Source organism: Drosophila miranda, chromosome 4 (genome assembly GCF_003369915.1).
Source record: "Drosophila miranda strain MSH22 chromosome 4, D.miranda_PacBio2.1, whole genome shotgun sequence".
NCBI lineage: Eukaryota > Metazoa > Arthropoda > Insecta > Diptera > Drosophilidae > Drosophila > Drosophila miranda.
In genome coordinates, this window is record NC_046677.1 from 5,009,662 (window position 1) to 5,034,314 (window position 24,653).

Here is a 24,653-nt window from a genome sequence, read left to right on the forward strand (position 1 = left end):
AAAAATCGGTCCAGCTGTTTTTTTAGAATATTTTTTGCTTTGCCATACTGTTTTATTTTTATTTTTATAAAATACGAGCAATTGCGGATTTCTCCAGCAATTCCCACAGCGATTGCCACCAATCATATTTTTTTTATCAGCCTACATACGCTTAGGCATACACATATTTATTGTAAAATATATTCACGTAATATTCCAGCTTTAATCAGTAGACGATACTCGGATGTCTGCCGCAATGGGTGTTCCCCACATAACAAAAAACAACAAAAAAACATAAGAAATGAAATCGCAATCTGTCTGCCGTTTTCTCTGGCATCACCTCTCGTAATCGTATCTCCCTGTGAACCCCTCTCTCGCTCTCTGTGTTTCGCCCCAAAATTTGCAGCATCCACAAAGTTGATGCCTCTCTGGCCATCTCTCTGCTACTTCTCTCTCTCTTTCTCTGTGGGGATATGGTCGATGGGTTGCGCTTTAGAATCATCGACGCAAACGCAAAAAGTCTCAATGGCGCCGTAAATTATGTTTTATTATGCAATAAAGTCAACCATAAAAATGCTGCAATAAATTAAATTAACTACTAAAAATGCTGATTTTATTTTTACCCTCCGTTTGCAAAATTGCTGTTCATTCAGACGGCTTTCTCTTCTTATATACATACCATATATCGTTTATGTACATATATTTTTATGCATATGTGCCTGTCGTTTGGGCCAAAGTTCTCATTTGTTTTGACATATTTTTTTTCGGCTTTTTTTATGTGCAGTTTTGATGACAATTTTCCAAAAAATCTAGAGGCTTTGAAGGCGAATACATTTTTATCCTATGTTCATACATTGTACATATATGAATCTCAATCTTTATCAACAACAAAATGAAATGTTTTTGGAGTAGTGTCTTGGGAATCGGTGGAACAAGTCTTTGGGATAAATGGAAAATGTTCAATATACAGGCCCAAGATAAAAAAAGAGGGCTACGGCCGCTACTCCACATTTATACCCGATACTCAGGCAGTATGGCTCCTCTCCGCCAAGGGGCGCACACATTGCACTACGAAAGAGTGTGTGAGAGAGAGAGAGACAGAACACTAAAGCCGAAAAGCTGAACGATACCCACCAGATGGAGCTCCCTTCCAAGAAATCACGGTGGTTATTACGAAATTAAAGTCCAAGAAGGCACCTGGCGATGACAGGATCGACAATATCATGGCAAAGGCTTTGCAGGCTGATTACCGGGAACTGCTCGCCAAGCTCAAGGTACCTGCAGCTGTTCGAAACCGTCAAAAGCTTCCTAACAGAGAGGACCTTCCGCATCGTCCAGGATGGTGCAGAATCCTCGACCACAACCATCAGGGCTAGAGTACCGCCAGGCAGTGTGCTTGGGCGATGCTATACTTCTGCTGCGCAGGATCTCCGATGCAGACTGGTACATCCGGAATTGCGACATCGCCAGAGACATCTGCGTCCCACTCTTAGGCGACCGGCAAGCCGCGAGGCATGCTACAAGGCTCAATAGCCACCCAAACGTGCTGGCGAGGCGACTTGCCAGTAGCAGACTCCTGCATAGGCTCGCCAGGCTACACTCAGCGGACCTGCCAAACTGGAGGATCTAGGAGCAAGAATCGCCGAGATAAAGACCCACAAAAAACTCGTCGAGTTCGCTTCGGTACAGTATAACTGTAGAGTCGCGGCCGTAGTAGCGACTTACAACGTTCCCCCCTGGTTTTATTTTTTTTTTGTTATTTTTGGGAACAATTCCCTAGAGGAATCTGATTTTTTGAGACCTAAATCAATAAAATATTTCCATTGGTTTCTATTTAGTACGAATCACACTCGGGCACCGTCCGCATCGAAAATGTCGTGGAATATAGTTTGGATATTTGTTATACTCTTGGCAATAAATTCGTTTAGTGCTAAAAAGATTTTGCAAGACATCAGACAGGATTACTGTGAAATATACTGTAAAGATGCGTGCAATAACAACAACAGTGAAAGAACGTGCCGCAAAGTTGGACCATCTTTCCTCACAAAAGATTATATATTGAATTTAGTAGATGGATTTTTAAAAATCAATTGTCTTGAAAGCGACACCAAACACTGGAATTTGGCCACAGTTTCCAATGAAACTAATTTCCAATTGGAGGAGTTACGTGTCTTAAGACCTCATCATAACTCCACACTTCGTCCAGGAGTATTTTATCTCAGAGATCTTGGTGTACAAAAAGCATCGACATATTATTTAATTGTTCAAGATTTTAATATATACATATGAGACAAATCCCGATTATTTAGATGGTACAGAAGATATATGGATTGATGCTAATAGGTTTACAGATTTAATTATCGAATACATTCAGATGAGCCTGAATCCTCTGAAGAAGCTTAAAATTAGATATGATCAGAGATTTTTAACTTCAGACGAAAATATCGAAGACAACAGAATATTCTGGATAAACGAGAATACTTTTGCAGGAAAAATAAATTTAGAATGACTTATCTTTGAATATATCGATATAAGAAACCTTACCGCAAATGTTTTCACCAGCTTGAGAAACTTAAGGGAATTAGAGATCATTTTAGAGGATTTCTCATTCTTAAGGTTCGTATGATCTACAGTTTGGAAAATTATTGAAAGTAATTGCTACTGTTTCATGTACATCAGGAAATGTTGTTTTCCATTTCGTAAAGTCATTTGTTTTTTGTTTTTGTTTTTTTTATTTTAGGTCTGAGACTCTTTAAAAGAACTTAATAATAATTAATCTGAATGTCAGTCAAAGGGTTGATATGAAATATTTTGAGGGTTACTCCAAATTAGAATACATTTTTATACCCGATACTCAAAATGAGTATTGGGGTATATTAGATTTGTGGTAAAAGTGGATGTGTCCAGAAGGAATCGTTTCCGACCCCATAAAGTATATATATTCTTGATCAGCATCAATAGCCGAGTCGATTGAGCCATGTCTGTCTGTCCGTCTGTCCGTCCGTCCGTCCGTCCGTCCGTCCGTCCGTCCCCTTCAGCGCCTAGTGCTCAAAGACTATAAGAGCTAGAGCAACGATGTTTTGGATCCAGACTTCTGTGATATGTCACTGCTACAAAAATATTTCAAAACTTCGCGCCGCCCACTTCCGCCCCCACAAAGGACGAAAATCTGTGGCATCCACATTTTTAAAGATACGATAAAACCAAAAACGCAGAATCGTGGAAGATGACTATATGTTCTAGAGTGTAAAATCTCAACCAGATCGTATAATTATTATAGCCAGAATCAAGAAAACAATTTCATTCTTTCTCGCTCTGTCTCTCTCTAACACACAGGTTTCATGGTCGGTTTTGCCAATTGCAAAATATGAGTTCAAGGATCTCAGAACCTATAAGAGCCAGAGCAACCAAATTTGGTATCCACACTCCTGTGATATCGGACCTTGACCGTTTCGTGTCCAAATTTCGCCACACCCCCTTCCGCCCCCGCAAAGGGGGCCATTACCTACACAAATATCTGGACAATCGACTCTTTATTTCGAAGGAAATTATCTCGAAACAATGCCATCCAACTCCCTGCTCGGATATTCACAGTTAGGACATCTATACCTGGCCAACAATCGGCTAACCGAGATCGACCAACTTCCTGAGAACATAATAGCTCTCGACATAAGAAACAATAGCATTTCTTTGCTGAACAAGCAGATGCGGGACTTCTTCGACAAGAGATTAGCCGCCTCCCCCCAGCTGAAGCTCCTACTCTCTGGGAATCCTTGGACTTGCACTTGCGAGGAGAAAGACTTCCTATTCTTTGTGAGAAGTTCGCAGTACATTGAAAATCTAAATGATATATACTGCGGTAGAACGGAAAAGCTCCTGAAGCTAATAGATGAGAGTGATCTATGCCCTTCAGGATTGGTGCACTATGTGACTCTCACCATTTCTTTCATGATAATAATCTCAACTATAAACTTGATCGTTTACTTCAAGCAGCCACTCCTGATCTGGTTCTACGAGCACAATGTATGTATGAGCATCGCCGCCCAGCGGGAGTTCGAAAAACAGAAGAAGTTCGATGCTTTTCTATCATTCACCCACAAGGACGAGGAGCTCATCGAAGAGTTCGTTGAGAGACTGGAGACTGGCGCGTACAAATTCCGACTCTGCTTCTATCTGCGCGACTGGCTCGTGGGGGTGCCAATTCCCGAGTGCATCAGCCAATCTGTGAAGGACTCGAAGCGCGTCATCATCCTGTTGACGAACCACTTCCTGAAGTCGACTTGGGGGCGACTGGAGTTCCGCCTCGCCCTGCATGCCACCTCCCAGGACCGATGCAAGCGCCTCATTGTGGTCCTCTATCCCGAAGTGGAGAACTTTGATGATCTCGACAGCGAGCTGCGCTCCTACATGGTGCTGAACACGTATCTCAAGCGAGATGACCCCAATTTCTGGAACAAGCTAGTATTTTCAATGCCCCATGTGAATGTGCAACAAGAACCCGATCCAGAGGCAATAGAGCTGTCTGTCATAAATCGCAATGAGTAAAAATATCTAAAGCTATCCAGATCACTTTTGAATTTGTATCTACAAAATTTGTATCAAATAGAACATTTGCCATCTTATGAATAAAAGTATGTTGGGCTCTCACAAATATTTGCATCCACTCTTTTCTCCCTCTATCGCTTTCAGTATGCACTCTCTCTGTCTCTCTCTGAACTAATTCCCTCTCACGGGTACAGCAATAGAATAGGCAAATGGCAAGAATAACGGCCAGAAAAGTAGCGGAGATAAGGGTTATTAGAAACGAGTACCCACAGCCTGCAGAAGATCATACACTGTGCACAATTTAATCAACTAAATCATCTGACCAAAATACACCAAGAATCATATAACGATCAAATATATTTGTACAAGTAATGAGAAGACAAGTGCTTCATTGCAAATTCACATTTAAAAAAATTTAATATCTAATAATATTATACTTTTTTTATACCACATATTCTTTATCTTGATATAAACTGTTTTAGTATATTTATCATATTTTTTGTATTATTTGTACTAGAGTTTCCTCTAAATAAATCAGGAAGCGGGTTTTTATCTTATAACAAATATTATTATTCCGTAATCCTACAGAATCGTGCGGAAATGTGCTGGAAATATAAAATATTTACTTTCCCCATGAGTCTTTTCTAATCCTATGGGGATCCAACTATTGTGGATGTGTGGATCTCGAAACGTTTTTTTCAATGATTTATAAGTGTTTTCATCGATACGAGTGTTTGAGTGTTTTATGTTTAAAAAATATACTTCAAAAGTACTCTTTTATTTCAGCATTACAAAACAGAGAGAATGTCTCATTAATATATTTCCTTCCCAATCAAATGTTTTATTTTCAAATTAGGGACTTTCCTTAAGACCACAAAACATCAAAGGAAAACTAGGCACACAAAAAAAAATCATCAGCAAACAAAAAAAAAAAACGCTGCAGTCGAATGCATATGAATGGGAGTGAAATAAAAACAAAAGCGCAATGTTTTAAATAAATAAATATGACACATAAATACAAGAAAACAATGATATAAAAAAAATACCATCTCAAAGAGAAAAACAAAACAAAAAAGATATAAAAAAAAATCATTGGCAACAACAAAGCCAAACCGACGAAGCGACAGGGACAAAAAGAGAAACAAAAACAGGGACGGGGACGGGGACGGGGAACGGGGACCGACAGTTAATTCCGCGAAAGAGGAAATTACAATTCATGCCCTTTGGCGGGAGAGTCCATGATTATCAGATCGAATTAGTGTCTGACTCTGGGTCGTGGCGGTGGCCCATTCCCTGGCTCTGGGATGAGTGTGTCCTGGGGCCACATGTGCCACACATTCTTCCCTCTTTTTTATTTATTTTTTGTTTTTTATTGCCGACAAACCATTTGAATGAACTTGGAACTTGCTGCGTGGCTTTTGTTTTTTCCGCCAACAAACGCACTGCAACAACAATTATAAGAGTGTCCCCTCCACCGTCCCCCCCGGCCACTGTCTGGCTTTGTCCTGAATCCTGTCATGACCAGAATGTTGCCGTTGTTTCTTTTTTTTGTCTCCACTGTGTGTTCATTTTACTGTCCCCCGAAAAAAAAAGAAAATTTGTGACAGACAGAGGTTTTTTTTTTTTGGATCTTGGAGGTGGTAGAGTGGTGAGTGGATTGGTTTGTGGATTGATTTATATGATTGTATTCAGTGACTGGTTCAACTGCTGCTAACAGATGATTTTTCTATAAAATACACTTCTATTACATGGAAATTGTTTTGTAAATTTATTTTAAAATTTTATTTGCCCCTTTTGCCGCTGTCTCTCAATTATAATTTCTGTTTAGATTCCACCAGTGATACCACATAATTTGTTCTAGTCATTATTAATCGAATTTGAATGTTCCTCAGCCCATTAATACTCGCTGATGTTCTCTCAAAATTGATGGAAAATTGATATCCAGAGACAGGGTCTAGAGGCAAACATAACCGAAAAGGCCACCAAAAGCCATAATCAACAGACACATTAATTATATTAAATACTTTGGAGTGCCTTTGGGGGCTCTTACTCTTGGCCCAATCGCTGCCGTTGACTCATTATGGTAAAGACATGTGTTAATTTATGTAACTTTCCCAAAATGCTTTTTGTGACGTTCATTAATCATTTGTGCGAGAGATTTTTCATGGTTCATGGCTCTCTCTCTCTCTATCTCTCTTTCTCTGTGTGTGTGTGCCGCTGCCTACCCTTTTATGTTTTTTTTTTTTTTTTAGTTAATTGTTTGCGCTGTAAAATGTTTATGCGTTTTTGGCCAATAACCGACTCTTTGGCTTTTACTAATGTGTGTGCCGCGCCGCGTTTTCACGTTTTTGTCTCAATGATTTATTGCCATTGACTGGACAAAAGTCATTTCTTGGTTGGTTTTGGTTTCTCTCCGTTTCTTGTGTGTGTGTGTGTGTGTGTGTAAAACAAATCAATCATATTGGAAATTAATTTTAATTTCCAGATAATGCTATATAAAAATAATACTAGAGGGGAAAAGCAGTTATAATATTGCATAAGCGAAAATCATTAATTTTGGAAAATAATTTATAAATTTAATGAGTCATTTAGGCATTGATTGATTTTCGAAAAGTACAAAAAATAACTCATTTAACAAATTCTTCAAACTTGATGACACACATTTTTTGTTTTTTTTTTTAATCTTTGTAATTTTTTCTGTGACTTGTAGTAATATTAAACAACATAATTGCTTTTATGTATTTGATATGATTTTATAAGCAAAAATAAAAAATATAATCCAATAAAATTTGAAAAAAAGATTAAAAAAAAAATTATTGAAGAAATAAAAAATGAAATATTTTAATACAAAAAAAATATGACTAAAAATTGAAGAAATACATAAAACATAATTTTTCCTGTGACTTCCAGTAAAAGTTAACAACATAATTTGTATTATGTAATTGATATGATTTTATAATAAAAATAAAAAATATAATCCAACAAAACTAAAAAAAAAATTATTAAAAAAAATATTTTTTTTTATAAAAAAAAAAATATTGAATACAACAAAAATATAACTAAAAATTGAAGAAATACATAAAACAGAAAAATTTTTTTAAAAGTAAAAGATCTGTTGTCTTTAGATGTATTTATATATTTTATTTCTCATTGATTTGGTTTTGTTTTATGCATTTTTTTTTATTAATAATTTCCATAAAAAAATTGCAGTAAAAAACATCTTACTGTTTCCAGCCTGAACCCATTTATGGTTGCGGAACATTCTGAAGTGCTTGCAGCCTTGCAACATGCTGCCCAACTGGTGGCAAAGCGAAAGTAAGCCAGTGACTGAGTTTTGCCCGTTAGCCAAACAGCACTACTCATACATACAGTGCACAACATGAGTGTAATTACAGTGCGTACCGGGTGCAGGCATCTTTCGAAAACAAAGCCCATAATCAGCATTAAGGCGTGCAGAGGCCATTATTAAGTTGATTACAATTTTGGGATAAGCCCCAAAAGCAACGAAAAGCTGTTGCGCCTATGTGTGGGTAACACCCCAGAGAGAAGTGAAGATCATTTTGCACGATTTATACTTACAGATGGTGGGGGGGCTCCACCCGAGGCTAGAGTTTGCGGATGGATAATGAATACTGACGCTGCCGCTGATGAGTGGATGGTAGCTTCTCTACTCTCTCTCTCTCTCTGTCTCTCTGTGGCTGTCGGTGGGGCACATCCATCAATCGTGATGTATAACTGACAGTTTGGGGCGTTGCGGGTTCTCAATTTTCATGGCCATGGCTCTAAAGAAGAAAGAAAAAAAGTTCCATTTACCAGTCAACCCAATTTGTTGATCATTAATCATTGATATCCACTCCACTCCAGTCGACTCGACTCTGTGCCATTCACTCGTTTAGTTAGCTATTTAGTTGCTTGATTATATTATTTTTGTTGTTGTTGTTGTTGGACTGAAATCTCTGTAGCATTGACCCATTGAGGAATTTTGTTGCCGCATGTAAAATGGCTTAAATGAATATAGCCAAACAAAATTTAATTAGCCATAAATCAATGAGTTTATTAAACAGTAGCCAGCAGCCAATCATGCCAAAACGTTTTCCACCAATAAACTGCCACAAATTGGCTAATACCAAATGGCGTTATATGTCGACCTCAAACTCCATCTCTCCATCGGCGACCGACGCCCACAAGCCAAGGGGGGGGGGCACACACATTAAAAATCAGTTAAATTCAGACACAGACAGAAAATGTTCATAAACAATTTCCATGGGCCCGGCCCGCACAGCCAACGCCACGCAATGGACCTCTCACTGTGCCGGCTGTCGAGAGGCGCAGCTGGATTTAGCGACTGGTTATACTGCCACGGATGGAGGGGACGGACTCTGCCACGGACGATGGACTGGGATTGCGACTCGGACTGGGACTGCGACCGGGACTGCGACTGGGACTGGACTTCTGTGGTGCGGTTGGATGTGCCACCAAAAGCCATTTGGCACATACATTTCAAACATTTATGGTTATTATAAAGCATTTAACATTATTATGGATGCCATGGGGCATCTGTTACAATCTGAATTGCAGCAGCAGCAGCAGCCCCAGACCCATAGTAAGGCTTAAATAATCACTCTGTGGTGTAATTAGCAAAATATTTATTGATATTTCGTTTTCCAAAATGTACGTCCATACATACATATATAAAAGTTGCCACTGCAATTCGGTTTTTGGAAGGAACACATGAGCACATGTTGCAGGTACATATGTATATTGCTCTCGATTGGGGGTTTTCAAACTGGTAATTAATTCCCGGAACTTAATTGTTTTCTTATTTTATTTATTCACTATTTTATTTGATTTATTTTAGTTTCTATATTTTTTTGTATTTTTTATTTTACATTGCAGGTTTAATTATTTTTGTAAAATTATTTACCTTTTATATAAATTAGTATTTATGTGTATATATTTTATTTGTATTTTTGATTTCAAATTAATAATTTGTTCTAAGAAATTAATTGAAGTTTTAATCAATTTTTTGATTTCTCTGCTTTAATTTTTTAATTTTATTATATATTTGTATTTTATTTTATATTTATTTATTATATAAGTTTTAAATTCAATGTTTCATATATTTTTTTATTTTTTTTTAGTGCAAAGTATAAAACCGTTATAATTTAAATATTTGATCGACACAAAGGAAAGATAAAGGTAAATAATTTTAATTTAATTTATGTAGTATATGATTTTGGGTGTTTGGACAATTCCCTAGGGAAGATTACGGCACAATTTACCCATAATTTACCTTCACCAAAATTCCAAGAATATAATTATTTATCTAATGAAATCAAGCTTTGATTCTAAATTCAGTGCATACCCTAAACCATTGGTAAACGTATTGCCAAACCACTATACAATTTCTAAGATTTGTATCCACTTACCAATCCTACCCCAACAAATTATTCCAAAGATATATGTATATTTATCGCATTTATTTGTTGTTGTTTTTATTCCGCTTGGTCAGAAATCTACTACCGAATCACGTTTGTTAATGTTTTCCCCCCAAAACAGAAACGAAGCGAAGAAGAAACTTGACAAATAAGTTACGCTTAATTTTGTGGCAAGCGTTTAAAAAACCGAAACACGCAACAAGGCAGCCACCTAAAGCAAAACCCATTAAAAGCGACGCGACACTTTTGATAACGAAATTCAAAGCCCCCAAAAGCCAAAGCCAAAACCAAAAGTTGAGCTTAAAAAAAAAAAACTAAAAAAAAAAATATACATACTACGGAGTATACCGAATCGGAGGCGAGCAGCCATAAACATTGAATTTTACGACGCTGTGTGGTCTCATTTGACATATTGTGGGCTTTACGATTCCGAAATTAATGGCACCACGGCCACAAGACGGTTAACGGATTGGGGTATTTGGGATCTTGGCTTGGTGCCGCACCGGTTTTTGGTGCTGTTGAGAGACCGTGCACAGACGACAGCCTCATCAGTTAATAAGACACATACCCATTTTTATGGCATTAAACGACGACAAGTGAAACATAAAATATATATTTACTTAATTTTTATGCACGACTATGGCACACAAAAATAATTTGCATTGCAAATTGATCACCGCTTTTGGTTTTTTTTTTTTTGGTTTTCTAAAAAAGCTTTTTCGTTTTTTCGGATTTTGTTGGTTCGGATTTCATTTCAAATAAATCGTAATCAACTTTATTTACGATCTGATTCCACAACAAGGCATTCATTCATTCACATTCCCTTCGGCTGGCCCAAGCTTAATTAATTTGAAATTAATTTTCCATGCCATGGCACTGTCTCCGTCGCTGTCCCGGGCACTGAATTTATGATTCAATTGCATTAGGTGACATGTAAATTCCACGGTTAAGCTAATTAAATGTCTACCTCGTAATGATTGAGGGCTCTGCGATTAAAGGAAATTAAAATAATTATAAAATGTCCATTTGCATAAGCGATTTATCGATTGAGTTACGCAAATGGAACGAAAAATCAATTTCAATTACATTTTCTATCAATCGAAATGGAAGAAAAATCAATTATCTAAACAAGAAAATATTTATAAAAGGAACTAAGACCAATCGAAATCGAAAAATCGCGGCACGCATGCCTTGACACTATGATGAATAAAATAAAATATTCCAACACAAGATCTTCCACCTGTCATTCAGTCGTTTAAGTTGGATTCCCTCTAAAATATTCTTTTGATTATATTTCTGGGTTGGTGCTACCAACTGTCTCTGTAACCTCGGAAGAAACCCTGATAAGAATCGAAGTCTGTCACTTGAATGTATCTCAGAAACCTTTCGTACCGTACCACTATTATTCTTGCAAAATATTCTTCTAATATTTACTGCATTACTATTAATATTCTCTTAAATTTCATGGGCACCGAAAACGTACACAAATGCTGATTGAAAGCAGATTAATAAAGTGAATGATATTCAATAACACAAAAGGGCAGACCATCGGCCTGTAATTTGTATCGTACGATTTTGAGATAGGAAGATTTGTATGCCCCTCGATGATAAATCATTTTCCTTGCCGCTGGTCCATAAATTGCAGTTTTCAGGTGCCTGAAAACTTTTATCATCAATTCCTGCATGGAACACGAGTTACATATGTACATATATTTTTATGTGCGATTTCTTTTCACTTTCCGTGGCGGCAATTGGAGTATTTTTTGTGGATTTTTGGCAAGTCCTTTATTCATCGTCGCATGCCCATAAATCAAATATATTTACGAGTATCTCTCTAGCTCTCCCTCTCCTTCTCTCGGGTGGCTACAATTTGTTGAACAGACAACCGCCTCGGCGCACATCCTGGCGTTATCCTGTTGCCCTCGTTTTTGTTGCTGTTTTACAAATGACTGTGGAATATTTATAAGCATCATAAATTTAATTTATGTCGCCGCTGTGCCCCGCTCCGCGTTTATTGTTCGCATAATAAACGCTCCACGAAAATCCCTTCTCGACCCGAGAGACGACCCTGAATCCGGTGTTACGGGTATCCGGGTGTAGGGTAATTTATTATTTGTATACGTTTCATGTGCGTTTGTATGGCACGCACTTTCTATAAGATATAGTGCGAAAATTGCAGTGGCTATTATTTTTTTTTTTATTATGCCACCTTTTTTTTTTTTTGCAAATATATGATTAATGAGGATATTTCTTCATTGTCGATGGGAGTGTTTAGTGAATTTTATTTTATTATTTGCCCAAGAGTTGAGGTAGTTATGGGCTCCCAAAGGGAAGCCAAAAAGTATGATATCTACCTATAAGACCTAGCCATAAAATGTATCTCAATGTAAGCCAAAAGAAAGTCGAAAGTTCTACAAAAAAATCCCATTAATTGCATTTACTTTGGAAATGGTTTGCCTGATTTTATTTTGGTATACATATAACAACAAATATTTTTTGGTTCAAAGATCGATGAAAAATTCTCAATGATAGCCATGTCCGTGCTCGTGTCCATGAGAGATTCCGTGTCCGTGTCCATGGCCGTGCTCCTGCTTTAGAGAGTAGCCACTGGTATGAGAGCCGCCGCCGCTATGGCCATGCCCATGACTGTAACCCTCATGGCCGTGACTGTAATCCTCATGACCATGTCCGGACTGAGCGGAATGCTCCTCGAACTCAACGTGACCGCCCTCATAGCCGCTGCCATGACCGTGTCCATGTCCGTGCTGCTCGACGGCCACCTGATGGTGATCGTAGAGCTTCTCGCGCTGGACATGGGCCTGGAAGCCGTTGTGCTTGTCAGCAGTATAGTGGACAGTGCGCTTGTGTCCGTCGGCGTCTATCAACTCATAGTGTCCGGTAACCTTATGGCCGTGACGTGATTCACTGTGCTCCTTCACATCGCCCGTTTTGTGATCCTTGACGCCGTAGTTGAAGTCGTATTCGGCATGCGAATCATGATGATCGTCGTGATGAGCCTCCTCATGATGTCCCTGATGATCGTCATGCGATGTCAAATGCACCGAAGCATGACTCGAGGCACCACCCTGATGGTGCTCGTGACCGTGAAAAGGAGCTGCCCGAATGGCCCCAAGGCCCAACAGGACAACAACAATGAAAAACTAAAAAAGAATTAGGGATTAAAGCTGATGAAAATCACCACAGGATGCGCTCTTACCGTCTGGGCCATGGTACTTTAGCTAGTTTATGAGTTGATCTAAGCTAGAGACTACTGTTGTCCGAACACCAAACCAAAGTGAACTGTACTAAAATCCAGTGATGGTTGGTGTTTTTATACCCTGCCTGTCTGGGGAGCGTAAAAGTTTTTGTAACTTTCGAAAAAAACCTACAACTAAATCGGTCTTTAGTTACGCCCCAATTTGAGCTGCAGTTCAAGTTCAGGCCGATTGCTTTTCTTTTTGCGCCCCGGCGTGGCCTGCAATTATATCTGACAGTCAGTCAGTCGACCCTTTTATGTGGGGTACACAAAAAAAAAAAAGGGAAAGAAAGAATGCCCAATGTAGTAATTCATTGTAAAATTTACTGTCGCAACAATTGCCAATTTAAAGTGGCATTGTTTATGCATCGCATTGCTATCGTTGTCGGGCATTATAATCCCCCTTTTGGCTGGCTTTGGGGATTGCGGATGAGGATGGGTTATCCACATCCAAGAACAGCCAACAAACGAGCCAAAAGATTTATATGCCTGACAAACGTCGTTGAGTCGTTGACGTCAATCAGGCCTGACAAAAAGTCATCAGAATTGCAGTTTGCAGTTCTCTGTCTCTCCTGTCTCTCCTGTCTCTCTCTTTTCCCCTCCTGAGGCTTGTCTCCTTTTTGGCCAGATCACCAGATCGCCGTCTTCTTTATTCTCCTTGATCCCGATCCTCATGGAGCCACCGTCTGTCGTCTGTTGTCTGTCCTTCTGTCTGGCTGTCAGTAGTCAATCGGCTACCGGTCTGTCAATGTCGTGTCGCCTTCATCAAAGGCCGCTTTCAACTTGACAATGGGATGGATATTCGTTCTGTTTTGTAAGGATTTGTGAAAGTGGACATAGAATCCAAAAAGGGGAACTGAAAGCAATTTTGTTCTTAGTTTTTTGTTCGTATAATTTGCATTTGATGCGTGAATTAGCGGGGAATCTGATAATTGGTTGATGAGAATTTCCCACAGGAATTAAAAATTATTCAGGATATATGTATGTATTATATATATATTTTTTTGAGACAAGTAATGCCCATAAATTTCAATGGTGCACGATTTTTGTGCGCTGACTTTTGAGTTGTCTTCAAATTTTGTTTAAAATTGATATTGTCTTTGATCTGGTTCCTTTGAGAAGTCTAAAAATAGTTCCGACCAAAGTAATATCCATTCATTTATGCATCCTCTAAGCTGTCCTTTGTTCAAATATTATGGCTAAAATTATACCACAAGAAGGTCCGTCTAATTGATTCTTATTATGGTAGGCCTTTGCTTTATGCATTTATAAGTCGATCCGATGCCTCATCCCTTCTGGCATCTTATGTACCGGGTGCTGACTGTCGCTGGTCGCTGGTCAGTACACGGCTACGGCCATGTAGTTGTGTGGCTCTGTGGCTCTGTTGTCAGTCAAAGAGGACTCGGCGGAGGGCTGGCTACGAAACGCAACTTTCGTGGTTGCTTCGTTCGTTGGGTTTCGTTGTCAGTGTCATTTCTGGCTGCGTTTTGTGGGCACATTTCGGCTGCTTGATTACTCATGTCAATCAGGCTTCCAAACAGCGACGACATGCTGTCAATCTTTGTGTCATGGCCGCTGAAGTTGTTGGTTGGCCGGGATGGATGGCTGGAAGGATGGATAGGATGGATGGCTGGTCGGTAGCTGGTTGCCGGTTGCCGGTTGTTGTTGTTGGTTGGACAACAAGTACGCTTGATTGCCGTGGCCCAAAAGGCATAGCCCCAGACAGAGATAGGGGCAAAAGGCAAAGGAATACAAAAAAAAAAAAAAAAACAGAGAACTGATGATGCCACAAAGGTGCTCTCAGTGGCTGTGGCAGTGGCAGGGTAAATGGCAGTGACAGTGACAGTGACAGTAGCAGTAGCAGTAGCAGTACTTGATGTTGTTGCTGCTGCTGTTGCCATTCGATTGATGTGCATTGTATGTAAATTGGGCGGTCGTTTTCGCATTTGATGCCCTGTCAAGGGATAATCAACAGCAGAAGAAGCAGCAGCAGGAGCAGTCCCGACATCATAGGGACAGCTTTAACATCGACTTGCAACTCATTATACAAGACCGAAGCATATAAAATTGTCCCTTACTCGGTTCTATAACGAGCTCAAGAAATACGATCGCAATGTTTCGATAATTTTTCCCTTCAGCACCATCTCATGCCATAAATATCGCCCTATGCTTGACATTTTGTGGCCGTGCGTCCTCCTGCCGAAAATTGAAAACGACAATATTCGTTTGACAGGACCCCGTCAACTGTCAGATCCAAGCGAAACATAAACTGCCACAGACATCCGCAATCGTCGACGGTTTGGTTGTGCCATGAAATGGAATGAGGGTGTGGGAACACTGGTCACATCCTTCGAGGGAATGTATCATTATGCAGCTGCTTAAGTTTCGGCAGAAGATTTATAAGTACTTAATTGTGAGTATTTCGAAATAAATGACATATGAAATTGTGGAATCTTTCAATTTTTAAAACCTTATAAATACACTATTTTAATTTTAAAAAATATAAAAATATACATATGTAGGGATTCTTTGTGAGCTCCCTACAAATGAGTAGGAATGTGGACCAGTCTAATGTTTATTCTTGGTTCCGAAGTCGAACTCTTACTCCCTAACGATATCTCTTCCTCTAATACCCTTCTATCCCAAGCGATATATCGATACTCATCAGCTGGTTAAAGGGCTGCCAACCCTACATATATATTTATTCCATTAAAACTAAAAAAAAGTTAAAACTTTTAATGATTTCCTGTGTGGCATTTCAATTATTTATCTCATTTATTCAAATCGTTTCTGGCTTTCATTTTAATTTCGTTTTCTCTTGATTTTTCGAATTAAAAAACTACCAGATTTATTATAAATTATCTTAGCATTGCCAGATTGTGGTTTGGAATGGTTATAGCCATATGACTTTAGGCTTTGCCACAGACAATACCCAAAATTAGTGCTCTTAGATGTCTCCAGGCACTATTTGTAACAAAATTGTATTTTCCAACATACGCAGCCAGACAGTCAGGAAAATTGGATCTAAAGAATCTATAGGATCCCAGGACAACTGGAAAGCCACGCTAGCACTCTCTCTCTCTCTTATAAGTACAGAATGAATCTGATCTCTCAGCTTTATTTTACGTGGCGGTTCCTCAGGGAGGGATTTCAACCACGGCGTCTAATGTTTATTTGCAGCTTAGCCTCGATTAGTGCGATATATATACATATATCACGCCATCACGCACCACCGCTACATACGCAGGAACCTGGTACGATGCGCCAGTTAGCGCCCGTAAAGAGAAGCTATAGCTATGTACATAGCGACTCTTCCGGTACCAATTGAAAGTATCCTGGTCGGGCATACAATCCCCCTTGGTGAGGGGCGAGGTGTATCTAACACGTCTTCCGATCTATGGGTCTCGGCACCCGGTTGAGAGCGCAACTCCACGAGGAGCCTAGCGGCTCTCCCCGCGTAACGTTTGGGTATCAACCACAGCCACCACGATACTCCCACTAGGGGGCCGACCTCAATGTGCAGCCTTGGAACTGCACAACCCGTGGTACCGATCTTAAGGACTCAGCTCGATCCTCCCTTTTAGCCCCGACCGGCCTGGATAGGGAATCCACCCAGCCCGTGCGCCGCTTGCGCGTTCAGCAGCTGCTGTCGCCTGGAGAACGCCAGTCCGGCGAACCCGTCGAGAGTCCGCATTCTCTCCTGAGAAGCCGTCACATCGGAGAAGGTCCAGTCGCCATCCGTGTACTGCACTCCAAGTCCATCGAGGTCTCGCAAGTCTGCATAAAGGGGACAAGCACATAGGAAGTGCTGCCAATCCTCGCGTTCTGCGCCGCATAGACATGCTGGCGTGTCGCTAAGGCTTCTTCCATGCAAAAATGCATTGAGCGATCCGTGGCCCGTCAGCAGGAACCCAGCGCGCAGCGTGAAGCCAAACCTTCGTTCGCTGTAAACAAAGCCTGCGTTCGGGATGAAGCGGTGCGTCACCCGACCTGGGGAGTCACCATCATCCCATCTGCGTTGCCACTCGCACAACAGGCCTTCGTCTAGTCGCGCCATCTTCTGCTTCCAGCTAAGATTTGCCAAATCTTCGCCGTACAGCCAATCGCTCTCCTCCAGCGGGTAGTCACGCTTTAGTTTGAACCTGATTGCCAGGCGTCTGGCAACCAGATCAAACGGGGGGGCTCCAGCTAGTACTTGCAGCGCCATGGTGGACACTGTTCGGCATACCGGTAGGCATCCAATCAGGATGATCCTTTGGCACGCAAGCAGATGCCTCCTGGCAACCACTTGCGTCGTCGTTCTTATAAGTACAATGCAAACGAGGCAAAGGCCAAGAATAACGGCCACAAAAGTCTTACGACGCGATAAAAAATATATGTCATTCGACGAATTTTGGACCCGACAAATAGTTTTTGCAAGTAAATTCTTGATAAATCATGGATGGTATTTCTTCCACGATTGTAGGAGCATAGGCCACATTTTGTTTATCAAGATAATCGAATGAAATGTTCATATTTGCTGCCTTCGCTGAAGCTCTAATACTCCAGTGAATTTCCCCCAAAGTGCTGTGGGAGCAGTTTAAAAAAATAATAAATTTAAAGTGGTTTTGTTTTTTTTGTTTTTGGTTGGATTCCCTATAGGGAAGGGATTTTTGGGGGCTAAACCAATATAATATTTCTATGGCTTGTTTAGTTCGAATCACATTCGGATACGGATCGCATCGAAAAAATGTGGAGGAAAATATTTTGGATTTTTTGTATACTCTTGGCAAAAAGTTCGTTTAGTGATCAAAAGATTTTGGAAAACATCAGAGAGGATTACTGCGAAATATACTGCAAAAACACTAACAGTGACAGAACGTGCCACAAAAATGGATCATCTGTCATTACAAACGATTATAAATTGCAGTTACAGAAGGGACATATGAAAATCAATTGGATAAAAAGCGACATCAAACAGTGTAATTTTGCCACAGTTTCCAATTATACTAATGTCCAACTACGAACGTTAAGAGTCGAGGGATCTTCTAATAGCTCCACACTTCGTCCTGGAGTATATTATCTCAGAGATCTTGGTGTACAAGAAGCATCGTCATATAATTTATTTGGTCAAGATTTTCATATATATGAGGGAAATACCAATTATTTAAATGGATCAACAGAATTCGAGATTTATGGCAAGAAGTTTACACATTTAATTAACAAATACATTCAGATGAGCCTGAATCATCTCAAGAAGATTAAAATTGAATATGAACCAGAACATCAGAACATAAATAAACCACGAAACGAAAATGTTAAAAACAGTAACAGAATATTCTGGATAAACGAGAATACTTTTGCAGGAAAAACAAACTTAGAATTGCTTTTCTTTCACGGTATAGATATTAGAAACCTCACCCCAAATGTTTTCACCAGCTTAATCAACTTAAAGACATTAGGTTTCCAGAATGTCGTTCTAGAGGATTTCTCATTCTTAAGGTTCGTATGACTTACAGTTTGGAAAATTATTGAAAGTAATTGCTAGTGTTTCCTATAGAACAGGAAATATTGTTTTCCTATTCATAAAGTCATTTGGTATTTTTTTTTTCTTAGATCTGAGACTCTTCAAAAGAACTTGGAGAAGGTTTACCTGAATATCGATCAGAAAGTGGATATGAAATACTTTGAGCGTTACTCCAAATTAAAATACATATCTGTTGAAAAAAACGAACCCTATGAGAATTTAACAGCCATAATTTGCGCTGGTGTGCAGCGTCGCTGCAAATTCACACTCGGAATCAACGGAATAAAGTGCCCTGCTAAATGCGAGTGTAGAATACATATGGGTCACAGTTTAATTATAATGTCTATTGTAATAGATTGTTCAAGAAGTCGACTTACAAAAATTCCACAACTACCTATTCCGATTATTAGAAATACGTGCCTGAACTTCGGTGGAAATGATCTAGAGGAGCTCCCAAAAAACACATTAAGTGGATATAATGACATTAAAAACTTAAATGTAGACGATAATAGATTAACTAGTCTTAGCATTGATCGGCTGCCAAAAAATCTGCTTGCTTTGGACATCAGTAACAATGCCATCCAAAAACTCGATAAAGATGTAATAAAATATCTCTCAACTATTAAGGATTTCAAGCAGACGGGCATTCAATGGCTCGTCAATTGTGATGACAATATTATGATGGAGTTCCTGCACAATATTACCTATCAATTGAGACTTCACTGGAAGATGCTGGAAGATGCTGTTTTATATCATCATTTGAATGCACCATGTCCTGATAGATGCTTTTGTTGCTTCAACCGCAGCACAGATCACTTTACGATCGACTGTACGCATGCCGATATGCAATTCTATCCTGACCTTCCGCATTCCATACTCTACAATGCCACCATGCATCTCGATAAGAATAGAATTGCCAGAATTAAACAATCATTGGGTCACGCTTCCCTAAGAAAACTTTATTTGTTTGAGAACCAAATAGTGGACTTTCCATTCCACTTGATTCCCAAGAACATCACACATTTGGATCTTCGAAAAAACAAGCTGGAGGCTCTCGATGATCAGGTGGTCGATTTCTTCAGAGACCGTGAGGGAAGCACCAAGCGGAAGATTGAACTATCGGGGAATCCCTGGACATGCGACTGCAGGGCAAAGTACTTTCTTTCGTTTCTGAGGCAGAAGGATCCGCTGGAGTATATCGCCGCCCTGGATCGTTGTAATATCTTCCCTTCAGGAACGTGTCCGGAGGCCTGCATCTGCTGTTTGGATAATTCTTCATTGCCTTCGTTGATTATCGACTGCAGATCTAAAGGACTCAAAGCAATACCTCCATTACCCACTCTGATATCTGGAGAATCGTCCCTTCACTTCGAAGGGAATTATCTCGAATCATTGCCATCCAATTCCCTGCCCGGATATGCAGAGTTGGGACATCTATATCTGGCCAACAATCGGCTAACCGAGATCAACCAACTTCCTGAGAATATAATAACTCTCGACATAAGAAACAATAGCATTTCTTTGCTGAACAAGCAGATGCGGGACTTCTTCGACAAGAGAATAGCCGCCACCACCCAGCTGAAGCTCCTACTCTCTGGGAATCCTTGGACTTGCACTTGCGAGGAGAAAGACTTCCTGCAATTTGTGAAGAGCCGTTCGCGGTATATTGAAAATCTTACCGACCTATACTGCGGTGGCACTGCGAAGCTCCTGATCGAGACGGATGAGAGCGATCTATGCCCTTCAGGATTGGTGCACTATGTGACTCTCACCATTTCCTTCATGATAATAATCTCAACTATAAACTTGATTGTTTACTTCAAGCAGCCCCTCCTGATCTGGTTCTACGAGCACAATGTATGTATGAGCATCGCCGCCCAGCGGGAGTTCGAAAAACAGAAGAAGTTCGATGCGTTTCTATCATTCACCCACAAGGACGAGGAGCTCATCAAAGAGTTCGTTGAGAGACTGGAGACTGGCGCGTACAAATTCCGACTCTGCTTCTATCTGCGCGACTGGCTCGTGGGGGTGCCAATTCCCGAGTGCATCAGCCAATCTGTGAAGGACTCGAAGCGCGTCATCATCCTGTTGACGAACCACTTCCTGAAGTCGACTTGGGGGCGACTGGAGTTCCGCCTCGCCCTGCATGCCACCTCCCAGGACCGATGCAAGCGCCTCATTGTGGTCCTCTATCCCGAAGTGGAGAACTTTGATGATCTCGACAGCGAGCTGCGCTCCTACATGGTGCTGAACACGTATCTCAAGCGAGATGACCCCAATTTCTGGAACAAGCTAGTATTTTCAATGCCCCATGTGAATGTGCAACAAGAACCCGCTCCAGAGGCAATAGAGCTGTCTGTCATAAATCGCAATGAGTAAAAATATCTAAAACTATCCAGATCACTTTTGAATTTGTATCTACAAAATTTGTATCAAATAGAACATTTGCCATCTTATGAATAAAAGTATGTTGGGCTCTCACAAATATTTGCATCCACTCTTTTCTCCCTCTATCGCTTTCAGTATGCACTCTCTCTGTCTCTCTCTGAACTGATTCCCTCTCACGAGTACAGCAATAGAATAGGCAAATGGCAAGAATAACGGCCAGTACCCACAGCCTGCAGAAGAAAATACACTGAGCCCAATTTAATAGTGAATCCATGATTAATCATCTGACCAAAATACACTGAGAATCATTTGACGATCCAATATATGCTTTTGTACTAGTATTTGGCACTCTAGTGCTTCAATTCAAATGCCTAAAATTAAATTATTTAGTATCTAATAATAATTAACATTTTGTATACTACATATTCTTTATCTACATGTAAAAATATACATTATATTTATATTATTTTGTATTATTTTTACTGTAGTTTCTTCTAAATAAATCAGGTGGCGGGTTTCGTAAATTACATTCCTTTTTCATATCTTTTTATCTTTCCTTAATCCTACAGAATCGTGCGGAAATGTGCGAGAAATATAAAATATTTACTTTCCTTATTAATAATAATAAATAATTTTTAACTCACTTAATTGAATAATTGCATTATTGAACTTTTTCTGACCTTTTGGTAGACTTTCAGAAACATTCAAAATTAGAGGCTCAGAAATCTGCTTATTTTTCACCACCCTCATCCATGTACAGTATGTATAAATGGGTATATGACGTGGCGAATAAAATATAACCAGGAGACGCAGAGGACGTACAAAAAAATGCGTCAAGACAATTCACAGCAATTGCAATCGAACAAGAAACTGGTTGGTTGGCCATAAAGTTAGCTGTAATCGGTAATTGCGATAAATAAAGTAAGTGGCCAGCGAGACAGCGCACAGTGGAACTCTGAAGGAGGTGTTGAAGCAGCAAAAAAAGGGGGGGGGGGGGGGGGGGCTATGTTGTCCCCCGATTCCAGAGTGTTGACAATTCTCGTCAATTACGTTGTAATGTCGTCGTCGTATTCGTCGTCGTCATCGTCATCGTAAACATCGCAGTTCTGCCTTCGACGTTCCAGTTCCAGGCTTCCACTTGATGCATTGCTTGACACATTATGATGCTTGATTTGTTGTCATGGCAATTTTGCCACCATCCTGTCCATGCCTCAAATGGCATTTAGCCAATCTTCACCTCTGTCTCACTCTGTGGCATGCATCCACTGAGGCCTTTTGCCTCTTCTGTGTAATGTGAATTTTTCACTATGGACAAATGAGTTTGTCGCGGCCTTTTTGCGTTATAATTACAAAACGTTTTTGGTTTTTGTTTTGCACCACTCTCTGTGAACAGAAATAGTTAACAATGCTACAACATTGCTGGGCCTACCAGTTATTAATGGTTAAGTCTGCACATGTTGGCATTTATCGGGTTGTTCTTCTCTTCATATGGCAATTTGTGATCAGTTTTTTGCAACGTTTTCTCTTGCAAAACTATTTCTTTAAGGAATTTCTAATGCTTTCAGAATGTAAATGAAAACTTCCATCAATGTGTTGTCTGATTTCCTTTAATAAATATAGTTCAAATGCAGTAAAAATAAGAACATTTATGAATATATACGTAAATTTAATGAAGGGTCTGGATTTTGGAGCTCCAGATCTATATATATTTTTTAGGGATGTTAAGGGTTATTAATTTTGTGATAAATATAAAAAAAAGAACTAATTTCTGATTTGTATTAAAAGAATTTTAAATTTAAATTAAAAAGTAAAAAAAATTGATTAAATTATCAAAAGAAAATGTATTTGCATCAAATATCGTTTAACCCCAGAGATGTACAAAAAACTAAATATAAAAAATAAAAATAGTTTTATAATTTTAGATAAAAATTTAAAATGAAAATAATTTTCAATTAAAATTATAAATTGAATTATAATTTTTATTATTAAACAAAAGCTCTTTTTTTAATTTAAAAATAAAAATTATGCTTCCATTTTTAAAAAACAAATTAAAAAAATTATTTTCAAGTCAACAATTTTTTACATTATTTGCATTAAAGAATTGTATATAATTTTAATATTTTTTTTTAAACAGTAATTTTTTTTTTTTCTTATTATAACAAAATTAAAATTTTTTTAATAATTTGCTTAAGAAATTAATTATAGCTTTGATATTTTAAAAAGATACGTATATAATCTATATTATGGAGTCAGCGCAGAAGAATCTTAAGACTAATTCTGTTCTTCAACTTCGAGGCATTTAAAGTAGAGAATTCCACAAATGAATGGCAATCTGTAGTTTCTATGCCACATTCAAACATTCAAATCAAATAGCTTAACAATTGCCTAGAACTTGCCCGAAATCAGGAAGCTCATCGATTAATCAAACTGTCACCCGACAAACACTCGAGACACACCAAACTCTTGACACAATGTTCACACTCAGATCAAGCGCTACTCGTATGCGAATGGCCATTCATATTCCTCAATCAAAACCATAAAAGAAAAGCGTTTCAATGAAGGCAGAAACCAAAACGAATTTACATAAAAATTACGTTAATTGATTGTAAACTTGAATATATTTGAAATGAGCCGACAGCAGCCGAAAGCGCCAGAGGGTACATAATCATGGAGTAGGATAGCCACTGCCTAATCGCCTATAGCCTGGTGTAATTGTCTCCCATGGTTTCGAGCTCCAACAGCTCCATTGTACACCGATATATAGAAGCAAATTATGCACGCCGGCCTGATAGACTCTTTTTCACAAAACATCTTACCAGTCATTATAAGCAATTGTCATTAATGACATTTTGGCCGCCGCAATACTTAAGACATTATCGTGGAGAATACATCCCATATATAGCAAGAGAAAAAAAAAAACATCAAATTAAGTAGCATTTCCTGCCACTTGAGTGCGAGTCCGAGTCCGAGTCCGACACGGAGTCCGTTTTCCATGTGATCTTTTGGCGGCAACCAATAATTATATGCGCCATAAACGCTCTGTCATCTCTCTGGGGTCTAGAAAATGCAGATTAATGCCAGCTTTGGTCTGGTCTGGCCTGGCCTTTTGTCATGAGCATAATTTTCTCATCGATCTTGTGATTAATCATAAAGTGTATGCCTGAGCCCCGGACACATGTGTTTCATTAAAGTAACTGAGTTTTTTATACACACATCCAACATATCGTTTTTTTTCTTTTTCTTTCGTTTTGTGTGGCGGCATGGCTCTTATAGATTAATTTAAGGCCTGTGGGGGCCTCCACGTTTGATTACACATCTGCTGGCAGCTACCAGTGTTCCACATTTGATCGATCTATCAATGATATGTGGGCCATTATAATGGAAATGAATTGTATACGTATCTGTGGAATATGAATAGAGGTTCTTCTGTTCGCATTCACAGCAGGGATTCTTTATATTCGGAGTCGCATTTTGTATTATATTTTGGAGGTTTGAAAAGTCATTATATATTGATTATAGATTAAATTTTAAGTAAAAATAG

At 39.2% G+C, this 24,653-nt stretch overlaps 3 protein-coding genes across 3 annotated transcripts; 2 read left to right on the plus strand and 1 right to left on the minus strand.

Annotated features, from left to right (window-relative positions):
* The first annotated feature begins 1,963 nt into the window (after positions 1–1,963).
* LOC117188678 (protein toll-like) lies at positions 1,964–4,608 on the plus strand. The gene is made up of 2 exons (XM_033392870.1): positions 1,964–2,004; positions 3,474–4,608. Exons 1-2 carry the CDS (start codon positions 1,964–1,966, stop codon positions 4,522–4,524), a joined length of 1,092 nt encoding a protein of 363 aa, XP_033248761.1. The 3' UTR covers positions 4,525–4,608.
* A 7,795-nt stretch (positions 4,609–12,403) lies between these two features.
* LOC108162440 (histidine-rich glycoprotein) lies at positions 12,404–13,270 on the minus strand. The gene is made up of 2 exons (XM_017297177.2): positions 13,180–13,270; positions 12,404–13,123 (listed from the first exon to the last, which is right to left on the minus strand). Exons 1-2 carry the CDS (start codon positions 13,189–13,191, stop codon positions 12,485–12,487), a joined length of 651 nt encoding a protein of 216 aa, XP_017152666.1. The 5' UTR covers positions 13,192–13,270; the 3' UTR covers positions 12,404–12,484.
* Positions 13,271–19,405: 6,135 nt separating this feature from the next.
* LOC117188679 (protein toll-like) lies at positions 19,406–21,103 on the plus strand. Its single transcript, XM_033392871.1, has one exon. The coding sequence runs from the start codon at positions 19,406–19,408 to the stop codon at positions 21,101–21,103; it is 1,698 nt and encodes a 565-aa protein (XP_033248762.1).
* Positions 21,104–24,653: the final 3,550 nt, after the last annotated feature.